The sequence below is a fragment of the Hemiscyllium ocellatum genome, chromosome 6 (genome assembly GCF_020745735.1).
Source record: "Hemiscyllium ocellatum isolate sHemOce1 chromosome 6, sHemOce1.pat.X.cur, whole genome shotgun sequence".
NCBI lineage: Eukaryota > Metazoa > Chordata > Chondrichthyes > Orectolobiformes > Hemiscylliidae > Hemiscyllium > Hemiscyllium ocellatum.
The window spans coordinates 91489278-91508421 of NC_083406.1; the positions used below are offsets into that span (position 1 = coordinate 91489278).

The 19144-nt window shown below is 40.1% G+C and overlaps 1 protein-coding gene across 1 annotated transcript in view; it reads left to right on the forward strand.

Moving 5' to 3' along the window:
• The window catches only part of pds5b (PDS5 cohesin associated factor B), a 237068-nt gene that overhangs the window by 177244 nt on the left and 40680 nt on the right, over positions 1–19144 (forward strand). The window contains exons 24-26 of the mRNA XM_060826137.1: positions 1687–1810; positions 13609–13813; positions 18541–18655. Of these exons, the coding sequence (XP_060682120.1) occupies positions 1687–1810; positions 13609–13813; positions 18541–18655 (444 nt within the window). The remainder of the gene's footprint in view (positions 1–1686; positions 1811–13608; positions 13814–18540; positions 18656–19144) is intronic.

The following is a 19144-nucleotide window of genomic DNA, read 5'->3' on the forward strand; positions in this document are numbered from 1 at the left end:
TTCAGCAACACGTGCGTTGCGAAGGTCGAACTGTTTAACAACTGGGGAAAAAAAGCCATGGTGCACCAAGTCTCCAAACTCGAAGGATAAAAATGGGAAGAACTTTTGTAATCGATCTCCAGGTGATAAGATTGAAATGCTAACAGCCACAGAATAAATGACATCTTAAATCAGACTGGAGTTGATGAGATTCTGTTGAATATTCTGATAATTTGCTTTTTGAGGTTCTTATGATGTTACAACCAAGAGAAAAGGATCCTTGCAGTTTATAGTTTTCTACTTGCTTTTTAGGAGGCTCCAGAGTATGGCCTTTCCAGCTTAAAGGTTTCTCTTCAACTGATAGAAATAATGGAAAATATCCAAACCTGAGACTATTGCTTGGCAGCATAATGCATAAAGCATCTTCCAAACCAGTTTGTCCAGCAATTAAATCCGTAAACCTCATGTTATCTCTTAAAAGCTTGGTTTGCCATATTGATATATTTGTCATATTGCCCTCCTAATGCCAGGAATTGTCCATTTCCTTCATCTCTTCCAGATTCCTTCAGTTATTTTTAAGGGCTATGCATTCCCAACAAGGCATACAGGAAGAAGGTGGAGGAGCAGTATTAGGTGAATTGCTGCTTCTGAGATATGACCAGTAAAGGGTTACGTCCTGTGCTGTAACCATTCTGTGATTGTTTCTGAAGTCACATTTAACAATTGAAAAGGTTCCCGGATTATAGGTTCCTAAGCTTCTGTGCCTGATGAATATGAATGATGGTCAAATGAGTTGACACTTTACTTCCTTAAATATGAGAGTCTATGTATGCTGGGAATCCATAGCTTTTCTTGGTGTGTTTGTTTACACTATTTACTCACTTAAATTTAAACATGTGCTGATGTTTGGACCTTACTTGACGTCAGTAAAATAGGGATGATAATAGGTTTTGGTTATGACCACAAAGGAAACTCCAAGCCTCTATTAGAAAATATTTTGCTTGTTTGAAGGACGGATCAAATTATTGGAATTAAATGTTGCATTATTCTGTTGTGGACTAGATACTGAAGTAACATTACCCACACTTCATTTCAAGGACTTAGTGGATGGAATGAAATCTGGGCTCGATTTCAATCTAGTTCTTGGGCTATGCATTCATGTAACAGCCTCTGAAAAACTCTAGTTCCTCATAACTATCTGCCATGAGGATGGAACAGAGTGTCAAATCATTTGTAAATTAGCTTGCCAGGTTTTTAATCACAATATGTATAGCTTTTTGTTCACAAGAGAAAGCCATCTGTCTAGGCCTAATTTCACTATGGCTTTAGTTTAGTTGTCGATTCAATTTTTTAAAAAAATTGAACATGTGGACATTACAGTTATTTGCTGTTTAGTAATCTGCGATATTTATTCTGGTGCCTTGCTGGGAATTCGTATGTAGTTTTAGTGTTAAATAGCAAAATGTACTTAACAAAAGATTTATTTACCTAAAGTGAAACCAGAGTGAGTTATATGAGCAGCTAATGTGTTTTTGCTCAGAAATATTATCAAATTGAATAAGTTTTTTATATAGAAGCAAGATGATTAATAATTAGTCACGTCTATTTAAAATCTTGTATTGAACACAAGTAAGGTCATCAGCTACATTGGGGCTAAATTAGAGATGACTGTCCAAATAACTTTTCTGTTTTTGTGTTCTTTTGCAGCAAACCTGATATGTCACGTTTGCGTCTGGCAGCTGGTTGTGCTGTTTTGAAATTAGCACAGGAGCCCTGTTACTATGAAATCATTACACTAGAACAGTTTCAGTTATGTGCACTGGTAATGAATGTAAGTGGCTTTATCTATCTTAAAATGTAATTGCCATTTTTGTCAGTGGATTGGATTTTTAAAAATTTCTGACTTCCAGATATAAAGAAGTAAGTAAGTTGACATGGTTTTTTTAGTTTTATGACTAAAAATTTTAATGTTTATATTGAAAGTATTGCAGAATGGAGGTTTTAGCTTGAAAATGAGTCTTGATATTTTTTACTAACGATTTCATTCAATTTCCATACTCTGTTATGTGTGGGTAGGTTTTATTTACAAATGTTAAAAACCGATATTATGCTCCAAACAAACATTATTAGTAAGATAAAAATTCTTGTTTCTCAAATGCTGCTTTTTACCTTGTGAGAAAAACAAATTTTGCAGTGTACTATAATTTTTCGAACTTATACTTAACTGTCCTCACACAGAATTAACTCTTTTTGGCAAAGTTGTGACCAATGGAAAAATAGTATACTCTGACAAGCTTGCAAAAATGGCTCCCAAAATTAGTCCCAAGACTTATGTCATGTCTTTTGTCCAATTCCCCTTTATCCATTGCACTGTGATAACTTGTTACGCTGGTTCTTTCATTTGTCATGATGACAATGATAAGTACTTCCACATGTTTGAAAAGTCACTGTTTTTGAATTTTTTTTTTGTCAATTTATTTTTATGCCATACAATTCCTTTGCTCTGCAAAAGTTGATAATGTATGTTTCTTAATGCATTATCTCAAATAGCTGTTCATGTAAACCAATGTTCTGAGTAAATGCTGATTTGATTGGCTACATAGGGTGCTGCAGTAACTTCAATCCTATTGTCATTCAATATCGCATTTTAAGCATTATAGCTTTCTGTATGTTCCTCTGAGTAGGATGCAGTGGTTTTAGGAATTTTTCCAGCTGACACCTTTTTCAGAGTAACTGATTCAACATAGATAAACAAATGAACCTTAGTCTTTTGTTCTCATTCGATAAGTTTATAAATTCCTTTTAACCAGCTGAACTGTCAGGGATGTTGTCTGCACTTTTTCAAGCATTTATTGACAATCTGATGTGTAGCGTTCGCTAAAAGTGACCACCAATCTGTTGTTCAAAAACTGGATATTGGTGTCACAATATCAATAAATTTAGATTTGTTCCATTTCTAAGCAACTCTCTTAGCCCCTTACATTTCTGATATGTAATTTGCGTCCTCTGTGAAGGTAGAACCAAACTGTGTTTACTCGATCAGCCATTTCTTTGCTCCTTTATTATAAATTTTCCTTTCTGACCATAAGAGACCTACATTTGCCTTAACCCATCGTTTTTTTTTGTATGTTTCTAAAGAAACCTTTACAGTCTATCTTTATATTCCCTCCAAGATTACTGTCATACTTTGCTGAAATATAAACTGCTGCCACTCCTCGGGTGCTTTTTTGGACCAATTTATATGCTTCTTCCGTAGATCTAATACTATCTAATTTCCCTTCTGAAGGTTGCCAAGCCATGACTCCTCATTTTACTTTGTGCCAGACAAGAACAAGCAATGGCTACAGTTCAGCCATGTTAACTCTGAATGTTTTCCAGCCCTTTTGAAATAATGTTCCCCACCTGACATAGCCAACTCGTGCCTCATACTGTTGTAGTTTCCTCTATTTGGATTCAGAATTAACTGCATCATTTTTCATCTTGATGATGAATTCTGTCATATTGTGGTCATTCTATTATGTTATTTAAGTGCTGTGCTCCTAACTAGCAAATGTAATGATATGGTTTTAGTGCCGTATGACATCTTCTAATTTTTGCCAAAGTTTTAATATGGAAGCATTGGAATATCGTACTTTTCAATAATTTCCTCAATTGGTTGATGAGATATTGTTTTCAGCTATACAATATGAACTGGATTAGAGATTTTAGGCCTTGGTTGATACTCTTGTAACAGCCAGGGCCCTATTTCAGAAAGAAGGTCAGTTGTTTTCTGTTGAGTCTTGACACGGTCAGATGAGAACAAGTGTGCTGTGATGTAGTGTGGCTGCGATTTAATCCAGTTGGAACAGTGACCCAGTGGAACCTGAAGTCTGTCCTGAATATTTGTGAGCATTTTCTAAGCATTCTTTCACTTTTGACAGAAAAGATGCAATAAATAAACATGGGTTTTTTTTTTAACTGTACCCCTTTCTGATTTGAAGTGATACATAATTTCTCAAAGTTCATTACAACACTTCCAACTTCAAGTGGTGTATATAAATGCCTTGAATGAGTTTGATCATTCATGACCAGAAAACAGGATAACCATAGCTCACTGGTAACATCCTCACCTCTGAGTCAAACAATGCAGTGTTCAGTTTATGCAGCAATGAGTCCATATTGAGTTCAAAACTTTTTTAGAGTGTGATTTCTTCCATTTACGTTTTTCAGCCACTCCACATTGAAGACATCATGGCTAAATTTGCAGACGATACAAAGATAGGTAGAGGGGCAGGTGGTATTGAGGAGGTGGGGAGGCTGCAGAAGGATTTGGACAGGTTAAGAGAGTCGACAAAGAAGTGGCAGATGGAGTACAATGTAAGAAAGTGTGAGATCATGCACTTTAGTAAGAAGAATTGAAGCATGGACTATTTTCTGAAGGGGAGAACATAGAAAAGTACAGCACAGAATAGGCCCTTTGGCCCACGATGTTGTGCCAAGATTTAATCCTAATATAAAATATTGTAACTTCACCTATGCACCCCTCAACTCACTGCTATCCATGTGCATGTCCACCAGTCGCATAAATGTCCCCGGTGACTCTGCTTCCACCACCACAGCTGGCAACGTATTCCATGCTTCACAACTCTCTGCGTAAAGAACCTACCTTTGACGTCTCCTTTATACCTTCATCCTAATATCTTCAAACTATGACTTCTCGTACCAGTCAATCCTACCCTGAGGAAAAAGTCTCTGGCTATTGACTCTATCTATTCCTTTCATCCTTTTGATCAGGTCTCCTCTCTTCACTCTTTTCTCCAGAGAGAAAAGTCCAAGCTTATTCAACCTTTCCTCATAAGGCAAGCCATCTAGTCCAGGCAGCATCCTGGTAAACCTTCTTTGCACCCTCTCCAAAGCCTCTGTATCTTTCCTATAGCAGGGCAACCAGAACTGGACACAATATTCCAAGTGTGGTCTCACCAGGGACTTGTAGAGCGGCAGCAAAACCTCGCAGCTCTTAACCTTGATTTCCCCCTGTTAATGAAAGCCAAAACATCATATGCTTTCTTAACAACCCTATCCACTTGGGTGGCAACTTTGAGGGATCTATGTGCTTGCACACCCAGATCCCTCTGTTCCTCCACACTGCCAAGAATCTTGTCTTTAATCCTATATTCAACATTCAAGTTCAACTTTCCAAAATGCATCACTTCGCATTTATTCAGGTTGAACTCCATCTGCCATTTTTCAGCCCATCTCTGCTTCCTGTCTATGTTGCGCTTCAGCCTGCAGTAGCCCTCGAGGTAAAAGCAATGACTGCAGATGTTGGAAAACAAATTCTGGATTAGTGGTGCTCGAAAAGCGCAGCAGTTCATGCAGCATCTGAGGACCAGTAAAATCTAGCCCCCTATACTGTCGAAGACAATTCCAACCTTTGTGTCATCTGCAAATTTACTAACCCACCCCTCAACTTGGTCATCCGAGTCATTTATAAAAACTACAAAGAGTAGAGGCCCAAGTACAGAGCCCTGCGGGACCCCACTCAACACTGTCCTCCAGGTAGAATACTTTCCATCTACACTCACACTCTGCCTTCGGTCACCCAGCCAATTCTGGATCCAGATAGCCAAATCTCCCTGTATCCCATACTTCCTGAGTTTATGAATGAGCCTACCATAGGGAACCCCATCAAATGCCTTGCTGAAATCCATATAGACCACATCCACTGCTCAACTGTCGTCGACCTGTCTAGACACCTCCTCAAAGACCTCAATAAGATTTGTGAGGCATGACCTGCCCCCCTCAAAGCTATGCTGACTGCCTTTAATCACACTATACTTTGCCAAAGTGTCATAAATCCTATTCCTCAGAATTCTTTCCAAAACTTTTCTGACCACAGACGTAAGACTGACTGGTCTGTAATTGCCAGGAATTTCCCTATTATCCTTCTTGAAAAGAGGAACAACATTCGCCTCCTTCCAATCCTCTGGTACAACCTCTGTGGAGAGTGAAGCAGCAAATATCCTTGCAGGCAGCTTAGCAACCTCCTTTCTCGCTTCCCGGAGCAGCCTAGGATAAATCTGGCCTGGCCCTGGGGACTTATCGATCTTAATGCTTTCCGAAATTTCTAGCACATCAACTTCATCGATCTTGATCTGGTCAAGATTGTATCCCAGCTCCTCTAAGTTTTCATTTACAACAAGTTCCCTTTCCTTGGTGAAAACCTAAGCCAAAAACTCATTTAGGTTCCCCTATCAGCTCAGACTCCACACACCAGTTCCCTAGGCTATCCTTGATCATTCTCTTATTCCTCACATATGATTAAAATACCTTTGGGTTCTCCCAACTCCTTATTGACAAGCCTTTTTCATGCCCCCTCCTGGCTCTCCTCGGTCCATTTCTGAGCTCTTTTCTAGCAAGCCTGTAATCCTCTAAAGCTGTGCTAGATCCTTGCTACCTCTACCTTACGTAAACTTGCCACCTTCCTTTTACATAGAACATAGAACATAGAAGGATACAGCGCAGTACAGGCCCTTCGGCCCTCGATGTTGCGCCGACCGAATCCTACCTAACCTATACTAGCCCAATAACTTCCAAATGCCTATCCAATGCCCGCTTAAATGACCATAAAGAAGGAGAGTTCACCACTGATACGGGCAGGGCATTCCATGAACTCACAACCCGCTGTGTGAAGAATCTACCCCTAACATCTGTCCCATACCTACCACCCCTTAATTTAAAGCTATGTCCCCTAGTAACACCTGACTCCATTAGCGGTAAAAGGTTCTTAGTATCTACCCTATCTAAACCCCTAATCATCTTATACACTTCTATCAGATCTCCCCTAAACCTTCTCTTCTCCAATGAGAACAGCCCCAAGTGCCTCAGCCTTTCCTCATAAGATTTTCCTACCATTCCAGGCAACATCCTGGTAAACCTCCTCTGCACTCGTTCTAAAGCTTCCACATCCTTCCTATAGTATGGCGACCAAAACTGCACACAATACTCCAGATGAGGCCGCACCAGAGTCTTATACAACTGCAACATGACCTCAGGACTCCGGAACTCAATTCCTCTGCCAATAAAGCCCAGTACACCATATGCCTTCCTCACAGCACTATTTACCTGGGTGGCAACTTTCAGAGATCTGTGTACATGGACACCAAGATCCCTCTGCTCATCCACACTACCAAGTAGCCTACCATTAGCCCAGTAATCCATCATCTTGTTATTCCTACCAAAGTGAACGACTTCGCACTTAGCTACATTGAATTCCATTTGCCACATTTCCGCCCAGCTCTGCAACTTATCTATATCCCGCTGTAACCTACCACTTCCTTCCTCACTATCCACAACTCCACCGACTTTTGTGTCATCCGCAAACTTGCTTACCCAGCTTTCAAGTCCTTCCTCTAGATCATTTATAAAGATAACAAAAAGCAATGGTCCCAAAACAGATCCTTGTGGTACACCGCTAGTAACTGCGCTCCAAGATGAACATAATCCATCAACTACTACCCTCTGTCTCCTTCCAGCCAGCCAATTCCTAATCCAAACCTCTAATGTATCCTCAATGCCATACCTCCGAAGTTTTAGCATTAGCCTACCATGGGGAACCTTATCGAACGCCTTACTAAAATCCATATACACAACATCTACTGCTTTACCCTCATCCACTTCCTTGGTCACCTTCTCAAAGAACTCAATAAGGTTTGTGAGGCATGACCTGCCCTTCACAAAACCATGCTGGCTATCCCTGATCACGTTATTCCTACCCAGATGTTCATAAATCTTATCCCTTACCATTCTCTCTAAGACTTTGCCCACCACTGAAGTCAGACTCACTGGCCTATAGTTGCTAGGGCTATCCCTACTCCCTTTCTTGAACAATGGGACCACATTCGCTATCCTCCAGTCCTCTGGTACTATTCCTGTTGACAACGATGACATAAAAATCCAGGCCAATGGCTCTGCTATCTCCTCCCTAGCTTCCCATAGGATCCTGGGGTAAATGCCATCAGGCCCAGGAGACTTATCTATATTCATCCTTTCCAATATTCCCAAAACCTCTTCCCTGCATATTTCCAGGGCATCCATTCTAATTATTTGTGATTCCATATTCACATCAGCAACAGTGTCCTGTTCCTGAGTGAATACTGATGAAAAGTACTGATTTAATGTCTCTCCAATCTCCTCCGCCTCCACACACAACTTCCCACTACTATCCTTGACTGGACCGATACCTACCCTAGTCATCCTTTTATTCTTGACATACCTATAGAAAGCCTTTGGGTTTTCCCTAATCCTACCAGCTAAAGACTTTTCATGTCCCCTTCTCGCTTTTCTTAACTCCCTCTTTAGCTCCTTCCTGGCTACCTTATAACTCTCAATCGCCCCTACTGAACCTTCACGCCTCATCTTTACATATGCCGCCTTCTTCCCTTTCACAAGGGACTCCAATTCCTTACTAAACCACGGCTGCCTCACAAGGCCCTTTACACCATGCCTGACTGGTACATACCTATCGAGGACACGCAGTAGCTGCTCCTTGAACACTCCCCACATCTCATTAGTGTTCTTCTCTTGAAGCCTGTTTTTCCAATCCACACATCCTAAGTCATGCCTCACTGCATCATAATTTCCCTGCCCCCAGCTATAGCTCTTGCCCTGCGGCACACGATTATCCCTCTCCATCACTAAAGTAAAAGTCACCGAGTTGTGGTCACTGTCCCCGAAGTGCTCACCTACCTCCAAGTCCAACACCTGGCCTGGTTCATTACCTAGAACCAAATCCAATATAGCCTCCCCTCTTGTTGGCCTGTCGACATATTGTGTCAGGAAACCCTCCTGCACACATTGTACAAACACCGACCCATCTAATGAACTCGAGCTATAGCTCTCCCAGTCAATATCTGGGAAGTTAAAGTCCCCCATAACAACCACCCTGCTACCTTCACTCTTTTCCTGAATCATCCTCGCAATATTATCCTCTACTTCTCTAGGACTATTAGGAGGCCTGTAGAAAACACCTAACAGGGTGACCTCACCTTTCCTATTTCTAACCTCAGCCCAAACTACCTCAGATGGCAAGTCCTCTTCCATCGTCCATTCCACTGCTGTGATACTGTCTTTGACAAGTAATGCCACGCCTCCCCCTTTTTTACCCCCATGTCTGATCCTACTAAAACATTTGAACCCTGGAACGTGCAACAGCCATTCTTGTCCCTGTTCTACCCACGTCTCTGTAATGGCCACAACATCGAAGTCCCAGGTACCAACCCACGCTGCAAGTTCACCTACCTTATTCCTTATACTTCTGGCATTGAAGTATACACACTTCAATCCACCTTTCTGGTTACAGTCACCCTCCTTAGAGATCGCTGCATTATTCCTAACCTCCCTACACTCAAGGTCCTGTACCCTAAAGCTACAGTCCTGGTTCCCATGCCCCCGCGGAGTTAGTTTAAACCCTCCCAAAGAGCACTAGCAAACCTCCCCCCATCTAACCCCTTCTTACCTGTCTCAGAGGAACAAATTTGTGCATCACGCACAACAACTGCTCCTTAAATAGGGCACAACAGACATATGGAGACTTTCTGTGGAACAATTGCTCCCAGTCTGTACTTCCCAACTCCTGTCTGATAGTGTCATAATTTCCTTTTCCCCAATTAAATATCTTCTCTCGGTAACTGCTCCTTTCCCTCTCCAAGGCCATAGTAAATGTGAGGCAATTGTGATCACTTTCACCAAAGTGCTCTCCCACCACGAGATCTGACATCTGTCCTGGCTCGTTGCAGAGCACCAAATCCAAAATGTCTACATACTGAGTAAGGAAACCCTCTTGCACACACCTGACAAAATTGGCTCCAAGCAAACCATCTATTCTTAGGAGGTTCCAGTCGATATTGGGAAAGTTGAAATCACACATAACAACAACCCTGCTACTTTTGCATTTTTCCAGAATCTGCTCACCTATGAGATTTTCAATCTCTCTACTGCTATTAGGTGGTCTGTAGAAAACCCCCAGTGCGGTGGCTGTCCCCTTGCTGTTCCTAACTTCCACCTCTACTGACTCAGTAGACAAACCTTCCTCAACAACCTTGGTTCCTGTAGCTGTGATGCACATTCTGATTAGCAATGCTACACCCCCTCCTCTTTGTTCACCCTCCCTGTTCTTTCTAAACATTCTAAACCCTGGAACATCAAGCAACCCCTGTGAAACCCACATCTCCGTTATGGCCACAACATTGTAGTCATCTCTATCTCGTGAAAATTCAGAAGTCTGAAGTGCAAAGGGAGTTGAGAGTTCTAGTCCAGTATTCTCTCAGGGTAAACTTGCAGATTGAATCAGTAGTTAGAAAGGCAAATGCAATGATGGCATTTATTTTGAGAGGACTTGAATATAAAAGCAGGGATGTACTTCTGGGGTTCTCGAATGTTCTAGTCAGACCATATTTGGAGTATTATGCATAGTTTTGGGCCCCAAATCTCAGGAAGGATTACTGACCCTGAAGTCGGTTCAGAAAAGGTTCAGGACAATGGTCCCAACAATGAAAAGATTAACATATGAGGAAGGTTTGAGGACTCTGGGTTTATATTCGATGGTGATCAGAAGGGAATTTAATTGAAACATACAGAATACTGTATGGCCTGGACAGAACAAATGTTGGAAAGATGTTTTCATTGGTCGGAGAGACTAGTATCTGTGGGCACAGACTTAGAGTAAAGTGACAACCGTTTAGAACAGAGATAAGGAAAAACTTCTTCATCTAGAGAATGGTGTCACTGCCAAGGAAAGCTGTGGAGGCAAGGTCATTGAGTATATTTAAGACAGATCGTTTAGTCAAATGATTGTTATGGAGATCAAAGGTTATGGGGAGAAAGTGGGAGAATGGCATTGAGAAACTTAACCATGATTGAATGGCAGAGAAGACCCGATGGGCTGAATGGCCTAATTTCTGCTCCTCTGTCTTAGGTTCACACCAATTCCTATTATGAGATGGCTTGCTTTTAGCACAGCCACCCACTCACATGTACTCTTGGTCCTATAACCACATTATGTGGGTTGTTTTCAGTGCTAATCAGTACATTGCATAACAGATAATAAAAAGGACAATGTCTCCCAAACCCCCTGGCCTACTATCCATAATCTCCTTGTTTACCTAACCCTTTTGTGTCTGTTTGTTGCATTAAGTTCATTAACATTTAAAAGAATGAGGAGTAATCTTATTGTTACACAAGATTTTGAGTGAGCTTGAGAGGGTGGATGTTGAGAGAATGTTTCTATTAATGGGGGCATCTTGGACAAGGAAATGTAGTTACAAAAGAAGAGGACATAGGTTTTAAATCAAAGGTGTGAAAGAATTCCTTCTGAAGGTAGCAAATGTCTGGAATTCTCCACCGCAGAGGCTGGTAGAGGCTACATCACTGAAACTATAAAGAGGGGGAGATAGCCTCAACTTGTCAAAAATCTGTGAGCAGCTGGCATGAAAGAGCAATTCAGGACTGGGAAAATCGGTAATGAACTTGCAGAATGGTGAGCCAGGCTTGAGGGGCAAAATGACCTATTCCTGCTCCTTTTTATGTTAAAACCATCTGCAAAACAGCTGTTTAGTTTTGGTCTCAATCCTATCCTCTCTTTGACCTTGTTAATACTTAAGCAGCAATTTGATCAAGCACATCACCTTGAAAGGCAGTGCCATGAAATGCAGGTGATGCTTTTCTTGAGAAATCTTTGACTGAACCCTTAAAATTGTTAAAATAAGCATATTATACTGGTAATAACACCTGATCTCGTCTCAAACTACATATAACATTGCCTCTGGCTTAAAAATCGTATTAATTTCAATTTCCAAATTAGAATCCGTACGATGGAAATGTAAATCCAGGCTTTGCAGTAAGGCAGCTGCTTCTAGAATCCAAATTAAACTGGAAATGAAGCCTATGGCGTTTTAAATTTCTTTTGTCTTGTTTAAAATACTTTGCTAGTGTTAAGTCTTCAAGTTTTTCTGCTCCTCACATGACATTGCGTAGTCATGCCTCACTGGGATAATCCACTTGAAATTAAACTCCACTGTTCCTGAAGTCGTCACCAAAGTTAAAGATTTTATAAAATTACACCAATTTACCTGAATCATTTTTTTTAGATCAAGTTGACAGAAAGCATGGATTGAGTTTGTGCTGAACAAGAATTGTAAATTTTCATGAATAGATTTTAACTATAAACTGTTGATCAGAATTTGAATAAACACAATAAAACATTGGTGTGGAAAAACTGGGAATGCAGTTCAGTGCTCTATGTCCACACGATTTGCTGCAGTAATCCTTTTGAGTTGTTAGGACACCCGTTCGTCAATCTGTCTCTTCAGGTGTTCCTTATAGAAAGCACAGTGATTCATTCACAAGTTATAAAGTCTCTGATATATTAATTAATAAGCAACAGATTACAGCAACTGGTGAGGGGAAATAAATTGACTTCCTTCAGGCTTTAGGTACTCTTTACTGCAGAGAGCGCAAGAGACAAAGAGAGTGCCACCCTTTGTAGAGGTGTAATGGCTTCTGGCTATCACAGCCACAAACTGGCTCAAAAAGCTGAACAGTTGCTGAGTTATTGGCAAACAGAGGATACTTGTCATCAGCAACTGGTTACCATTCCAGTCATCTTGTATTTGGCTAACTACAAAACTATAATTGTAAGTGTCTTGGGACATTAGATCTGTTATCACTTCAGCAAAAAAGTTCAAGATTTAATTTTGTTTGACTTTCTACTCTTAATAATCAGCAGAGCATCTTTTCGGTATTAGTTTTGGGTAGCTGAGGAGTCTGAATGAAAGATGCCTAAGTGAAGGATTTTTTTCACTTTTCTCATCACCTTCATTTTGCCTGAACTGTTGATTCAATGCCCTCGAGGCAGCTTTTGGCTCACTGAAGGGGTTTCGTTTAGATTGAAAAGAGTTTGAATTATATTTATGGAGACATTTCCTTTTTCAAAGAAGTTTTTCATAAGAGTTTTTTTCTTTTTATTGTGTAATGTGCACTAACTGAGGGATAAATTCTGAAGTGCTCTAATTAATCGAGTGACCCTATCATTAGAGATAGATTGTGTTATGTACGTGCCAGTATGGTCTACAAACAGTTGAAATTAGTCACATCACTGCAAGGGGCTGCCATGAGGTGGTGGCACTAGACTAGCAACCTAGAGATCCTGTGTTCAAATTGAGTAATGACAAGTTATGAAATTTATTGAATCTGATAATTTGTGAAAATCAGCCATGAAAACTTGCAGATTATCAAAAACTTTCAAATTATCATAAATGTCCCACCTAGTTCACTGATGTCCAGCAGTGCATAATTCTACTGTCCCTCCCCGTTACCCCTAATGCCCTCAGTGTCTTTCAAGTGTGACATGTCCCAAGAATAAATTGATTTCAAATTGCTTCACTGCATAGTGTGTATGTTTGAAAATTTGTTCCATTAAGGTAAAATCTTAACATTGCTCTTCTAATTGTTAACTATTGTATACGTGGGGAGGAGGTTGTGCATCATTGATGAATGTAAAATCGTGTATGCTGTGATACAAGTTTAAGTATTTCATTTTTTTATCTTAGCTATTTTCTTTTGCCAATATCAATGCAATTGTTCATTTTACAGGATGAATGTTACCAAGTGAGGCAGATATTTGCACAGAAGCTCAACAAAGGACTTGCGAAACTACGACTACCACTAGAGTACATGGCAATTTTCTCACTCTGTGCAAAGGACCCAGCAAAAGAAAGGAGAGCACATGCCAGACAATGTCTGGTGAAAAATATCAATATTCGGAGGGAGTATTTAAAGCAACATGCAGCAGTAAGTGGTAGGTATTAACAAATTTCAAACAAGAAAATTGCCTGTTGTGGCTCAAGGAGTTGTAGTATTTTCATCTCCTATTTCCCTGAAGGAATGTGTTGTATTTTCTTTTTCTTGAAATATATCATCTTTAAATGGGTAGTTTTTTTTAAAAACCAGTATATTCAGACATTTCACTGTGGAAAACGTTCCTCCTTGAAGATCTTGGTTGGAATCGAGGTGTGTAGGAGGTAACAAAAATGGCTTTAAAAAGTGCATGCAGCTAATCAAGATACTTCAGAATATTCACTATAGAGTCCTAGAGATGTACAGCATGAAAACACACCCTTCCGTCCAACCCATCCGTGCCGACCAGATATCCCAACCCAATCTAGTCCCACCGGCCAGCACCTGGCCCATATCCCTCCAAGCCCTTCCTATTCATATACCCATCCAGATTCTAAATGTTGCAGTTGTACCAGCCTCCACCACTTCCTCTGGCAGCTCATTCCGTATACGTACCACTCTGTGTGTGGAAAAGGTTGCCCCTTAGGTCTCTTTTATATCTTTCCCCTTTCACCCTAGCAATCCAGGGTTCAAGGCAATTGTACTAGTAATCCTGGGACATTGGTTTCAATTAAATAATCTGGAATATAAAGCTTGTCACTGGTAATCGTGACAATGAAACAATCAATTGTTGTAAAATCCCATCTGGCTCAAGTAAATTTTTTTTTAGGGGAAACAAGTCAACCATTCTTACTTTGTCTGGCCTATAGATGAATCCAGGGTCAAAAAGTGTGGCGCTGGAAAAGCACAGCAGTTCAGACAGCGTCCAAGGAGCAGAAGAGTCGATGTTTCAGGCGTAAATCTATGTCCTCTAGTTCTGGACTCCTCGACCCGAGGGAGAAGACTTTGCCTGTTTATCGGATTCATGCTCCTCATAATTTTGTAAACCTTTATAAGGTCACCCCTCGGCCTCTGATACTCCAGGGAAAACAGCCCTAGTCTGTTCAGCCTCTCCCTATAGCTCAAATCCTCCAACCCTGGCAACATCCTTATAAATCTTTTCTGAACCCTTTCAAGTTTCACAACATCTTTCCGATAGGAAGGAGACCAGAATTGCACACAATATTCCAACAGTGGCCTAACCAACGTCTTGTACAGCCGCAACATGACCTCCCAATTCCTGTACTCAGTACTCTGACCAATAAAGGAAAGCATACTAAACACCCTCTTCACTATCCTATCTACTTAGATAATTGTAAGAAAATTCCAATTTTGGTTATTTCCATAATTGTGTGGTGCCTTCAGCTGCACCGCTCAGTGTACATGGTACATAGCATTTTATAAGCTTTACCTGATGACTGAAGTTGTGGTTGATCAGATTTTTAACAGTGACGCTATTGTTTACTATTTTGGTATCCACTTTATTATTATTGCCATTTTTGCCTGTTTCCCCTTTTGGGATAGGATGTACTGGAATATACTGAAGGTAATTTTGTTGTGGGGTTACAGTTCTTGCATCGACCAACCGCTAGTGTGGGCTTAAAAATCGGGAGCAGATTTTAAACAACTTCTCATTCAATATCTGAAGGGCAATTTTTTTCAGACTGCACTGTTTCAAAACGCCTTGATTGGCATGAGCTGGGTATGGTTTCAGCAGGTAATATAGTCCAAGAAAACCAATTGTTTAGATTTGATCTTTGGCCTTGGAAATAGGCCATTCAGGCTGTCAAGCTAGTTCTGCAATTTAATACGATGATAACTGACCAAATACCCCTCATGCCTTTTTGCCCACTGTATAGCCATGACCTTTGATATATTTCTGACTACAAATTGTATAAATCTTCACTTTAAATACACTTAAAGATTGAGTGTCCACAGCACTGAGGTAGAGAATTCCAAAGACTTTTTAAGTTGTGTCCTCTAGTGCTAGACTCCTCAACTAGAGTGATTATATTGCCTGCATTAACCCTGTCTGTACTTTTTAAGTATTTTGGAGATTTCATTAAGCATCTTTCATTCTTTTGAAATGCCTAAAAAATACTTGGCCAGTTTGCCCAATTTCTCTTAATACTACAGTCCTGCCATTCTGGGGGAAAAAAATCGTGTGTTGCTGGAAAAGCACAGCAGGTCAGGCAGCATTTGAGGAGCAGGAGAATTGACATTTCAGGCCAGAGCCCTTCATCTTTCCTGATGAAGGGCTCTGGCCCGAAACGTCGATTCTCCTGCTCCTCAGATGCTGCCTGACCTGCTGTGCTTTTCCGGCAACACACCCTTGACTCTGATCTCCAGCATCTGCAGACCTCACTTTCTCCATTCTGGGGAAAAGTCTGATGATCCTTTGTATTCCCTTTTATGGCAGTAATATTCTCCTGAGGAGAAAAAATATAAAAACTGCGTACGGTACTCCCAGGTGTGGGCTTACCAGTTTACTATAGAATTGAAGTAAGGCTTCAATACGGAAATCCTCTCCGAATAAAGGCTGACATTCCCAATTGTATGATGCACCTGCATGTTAGCCTTCATTGACTTATTAATAATGATGTACAGGCCCCTTTGTGCATCTACATTTTTTTTCATAAATCTTGCCATTTAAGAAATACTTTGCACAGCTGATCCTCATGCCAGAGTGAAGGACATAACATTTTTTTCAATTATATGCTGTATGCCACCTTAACTGCTCACTAGGCCTGTCCGAAACCTCCTGAAGCTGCTTTACGTCTTCTCCCAAACACCCACAGGCAAACTTGGAAATATTATATTTGAGCCCCATATCCAAATCATTGATATACACTCTGACTGGGGCCCAAATACTGATCTTTATGGTCCCTCACAATTCAGTCTACCAACATGAGAATTACTCCTTTTGTTACTTTTGAGATTTTATTTGGTCTCCTGAAAATCCAGTTATATGATGTCTATTGATGTGTTTACTAACTTTATTCGTAACAACCTCTGAAATGCTCACAATAAGTATGTTTAGAAACAACTTCCATTCACAAATGCAGCAGCATCCAATTGGGAATATTAGCCTTTATTAACCAACTGTTCATTTGTCGTATCCTTTACAATAGATTCTGGCATTTTCCCTACTTGTGTTGTAAGGCAAACTGGCCTGTGGTTCCCTGTTTTATCTTTTGTTCTCCTCGTAAATAGTATGGTGACACTTGCTAGCTTCCGGTCTGTAGGAATTATTCCAGAATCTATTGAATTTTGAAAAATGATCAATCATTGCTTATCTGCGGAGCACTGTCTCCTGTCAGTCTGGGCATAAAGATGAAGTATGGATGTACCAATTTGCACTATATTGGGTAATGTGTTTGACCTGGCCATGTTGGTTGTAAGCTGTTCTGAGATTAATTCAAATATTGCCATTTAGTTTATTGAGAGTTGAGACTGTGTGCATGCTGCTTCACTAATAGATTAACTTTATCATCTAATAAGCACTTCTTCCAGGCAGTATTGATTGCATCAGTACATTTGTGAGCACACGGAGCAAGTTAGACCACCGAGAGGAAATTTTTCTTTCCACTGCTTGAAAATATTACACATGATATGGAAGATCATATAAAATTGAATGGAGTTCCTAATGTTGAACAGATCATCAAGATAACATATAAAATGAAGAATGGTCAATGGAAGAAGCAGATCTGTTCCTCTCTCCCTCTCTCTTCCTTCCTCCTACTGTGGAACCTTTTTCCTCAGCAGCTAACTTGCACCCTTGCTTTTCCTTCAGATGCTGATGTGCAAAATGCATTATTTGAAATCTTCATAGTTGTCATCTCGTTTAATACTGCATAGTAATCTATTCATTTTAGTACAAGCTTTAGCACTTTTTTATTAGCTTTTATAAATTATAATTTTTTTTGTATAATTTAAGAAATTTTGTGGCTTTGCATGAAAGTTGAGTTAAAAGTTTAATGATAAAACTGTAAAACTGGAGTCTGTGATCTCTATGTTTGCAGCAAGTAATGACAAAGTTGAGGCGATTGCCTTGAAGAGTAAGCAAAAAAGTAAATGACATCCGAGATGAGAAAGAAATGTTGTCAGGTAGCACAGAAATAGACAGTCCATGCTGCACATAATCCCAAACTAAGCTAGTCTCACTTGCCTGCACCTGGCTCACATCCTTCCAAATGTTTCCTATTCATGTACTTATCCAAATGCCTTTTAAACGTTGTATTTGTGCCCTCATGCATCCCTTCCTTGGGAAGTTCATTCCACACATGAACCGCCCTCGGTGTAACAAAAATTTGCCTCTCGTATCTTTTTTAAAATATCTCTCTCTGCTGACCTTAAAAATGTGCCCCAGAGCCTTGAAATTCCCCCATCCTTGGGAAAATATACCTACTATTAACCCTATCTATATCTCTCATAACCTTTGTAAACTTCTATAAGGTCACCTCTTAATTGCCTATGCTCCAGTGAGAAAAATCCCAGCCCATCCAGCCTTTCTTTATAACTCAAACCTTCCTTACTGAGCAACATTCTGGTAAATCTCTTCTGAACACCCTTCAGCTACTCTGGAATATATTGAATTTAAGTTTGGACTGTCTGTAAAAGATGCTGACAACTGACATTTCCTGCGACCAGTTGATTACTCACCTAAGGGGAAAATATTTAAACTAAGTGAGTAAAGTCAGAACTTATGACACTTAGACTTGCTGTAGTAGTTGAGTGATTTCTCTTTTTTCCCTGAATATTTTATTTCAAAACTAATACCCAATATTTTTTCTTAATGTGTGACTGCAGAAAAACTGTTATCTTTGCTACCTGAGTATGTTGTTCCATACACAATTCACCTCCTTGCGCATGATCCAGATTATGTAAAGGTGCAGGATATTGAGCAGCTGAAAGATATTAAAGAGTAAGTGTGCCATCTATCTATACTATTACATTGCAGTGTGAACAAAATAATTTGTAATTGTTGGTTTACAAACAAATATCTGTGTACTTATTCTGTATATGTTATCCTAAAGTTGGTTAGCTCCATTGGCTGGACAGCTGGTTTGCAAAACAAAGTGATACCAATAGCATGGGTTCAATCCCAGCACCAGCTGAGGTTTCTATTAAGGATTATCCTTTTTATCTTCTGTCCTCCCCTGAGGTGTGGTAACCCTCAGGTTAAATCACCACCAGTTATCTCTGAGAGCAGTCCCATAGTCTGGTGGACTGTGACTACTTAGCATTTTATTTATAATCCTCTTAATATTTATTCTTATTTCCCAAATTACTGTGCATCCATTTCTCTGTTTTCTTCAGTTAGTTAATGTAATGGTTAGTCACTGAAACCTATCCACACAATCTACAGATTTTTTTTTAACAAAAGAATGAAAGTTTGTTAATGGCAAAATAC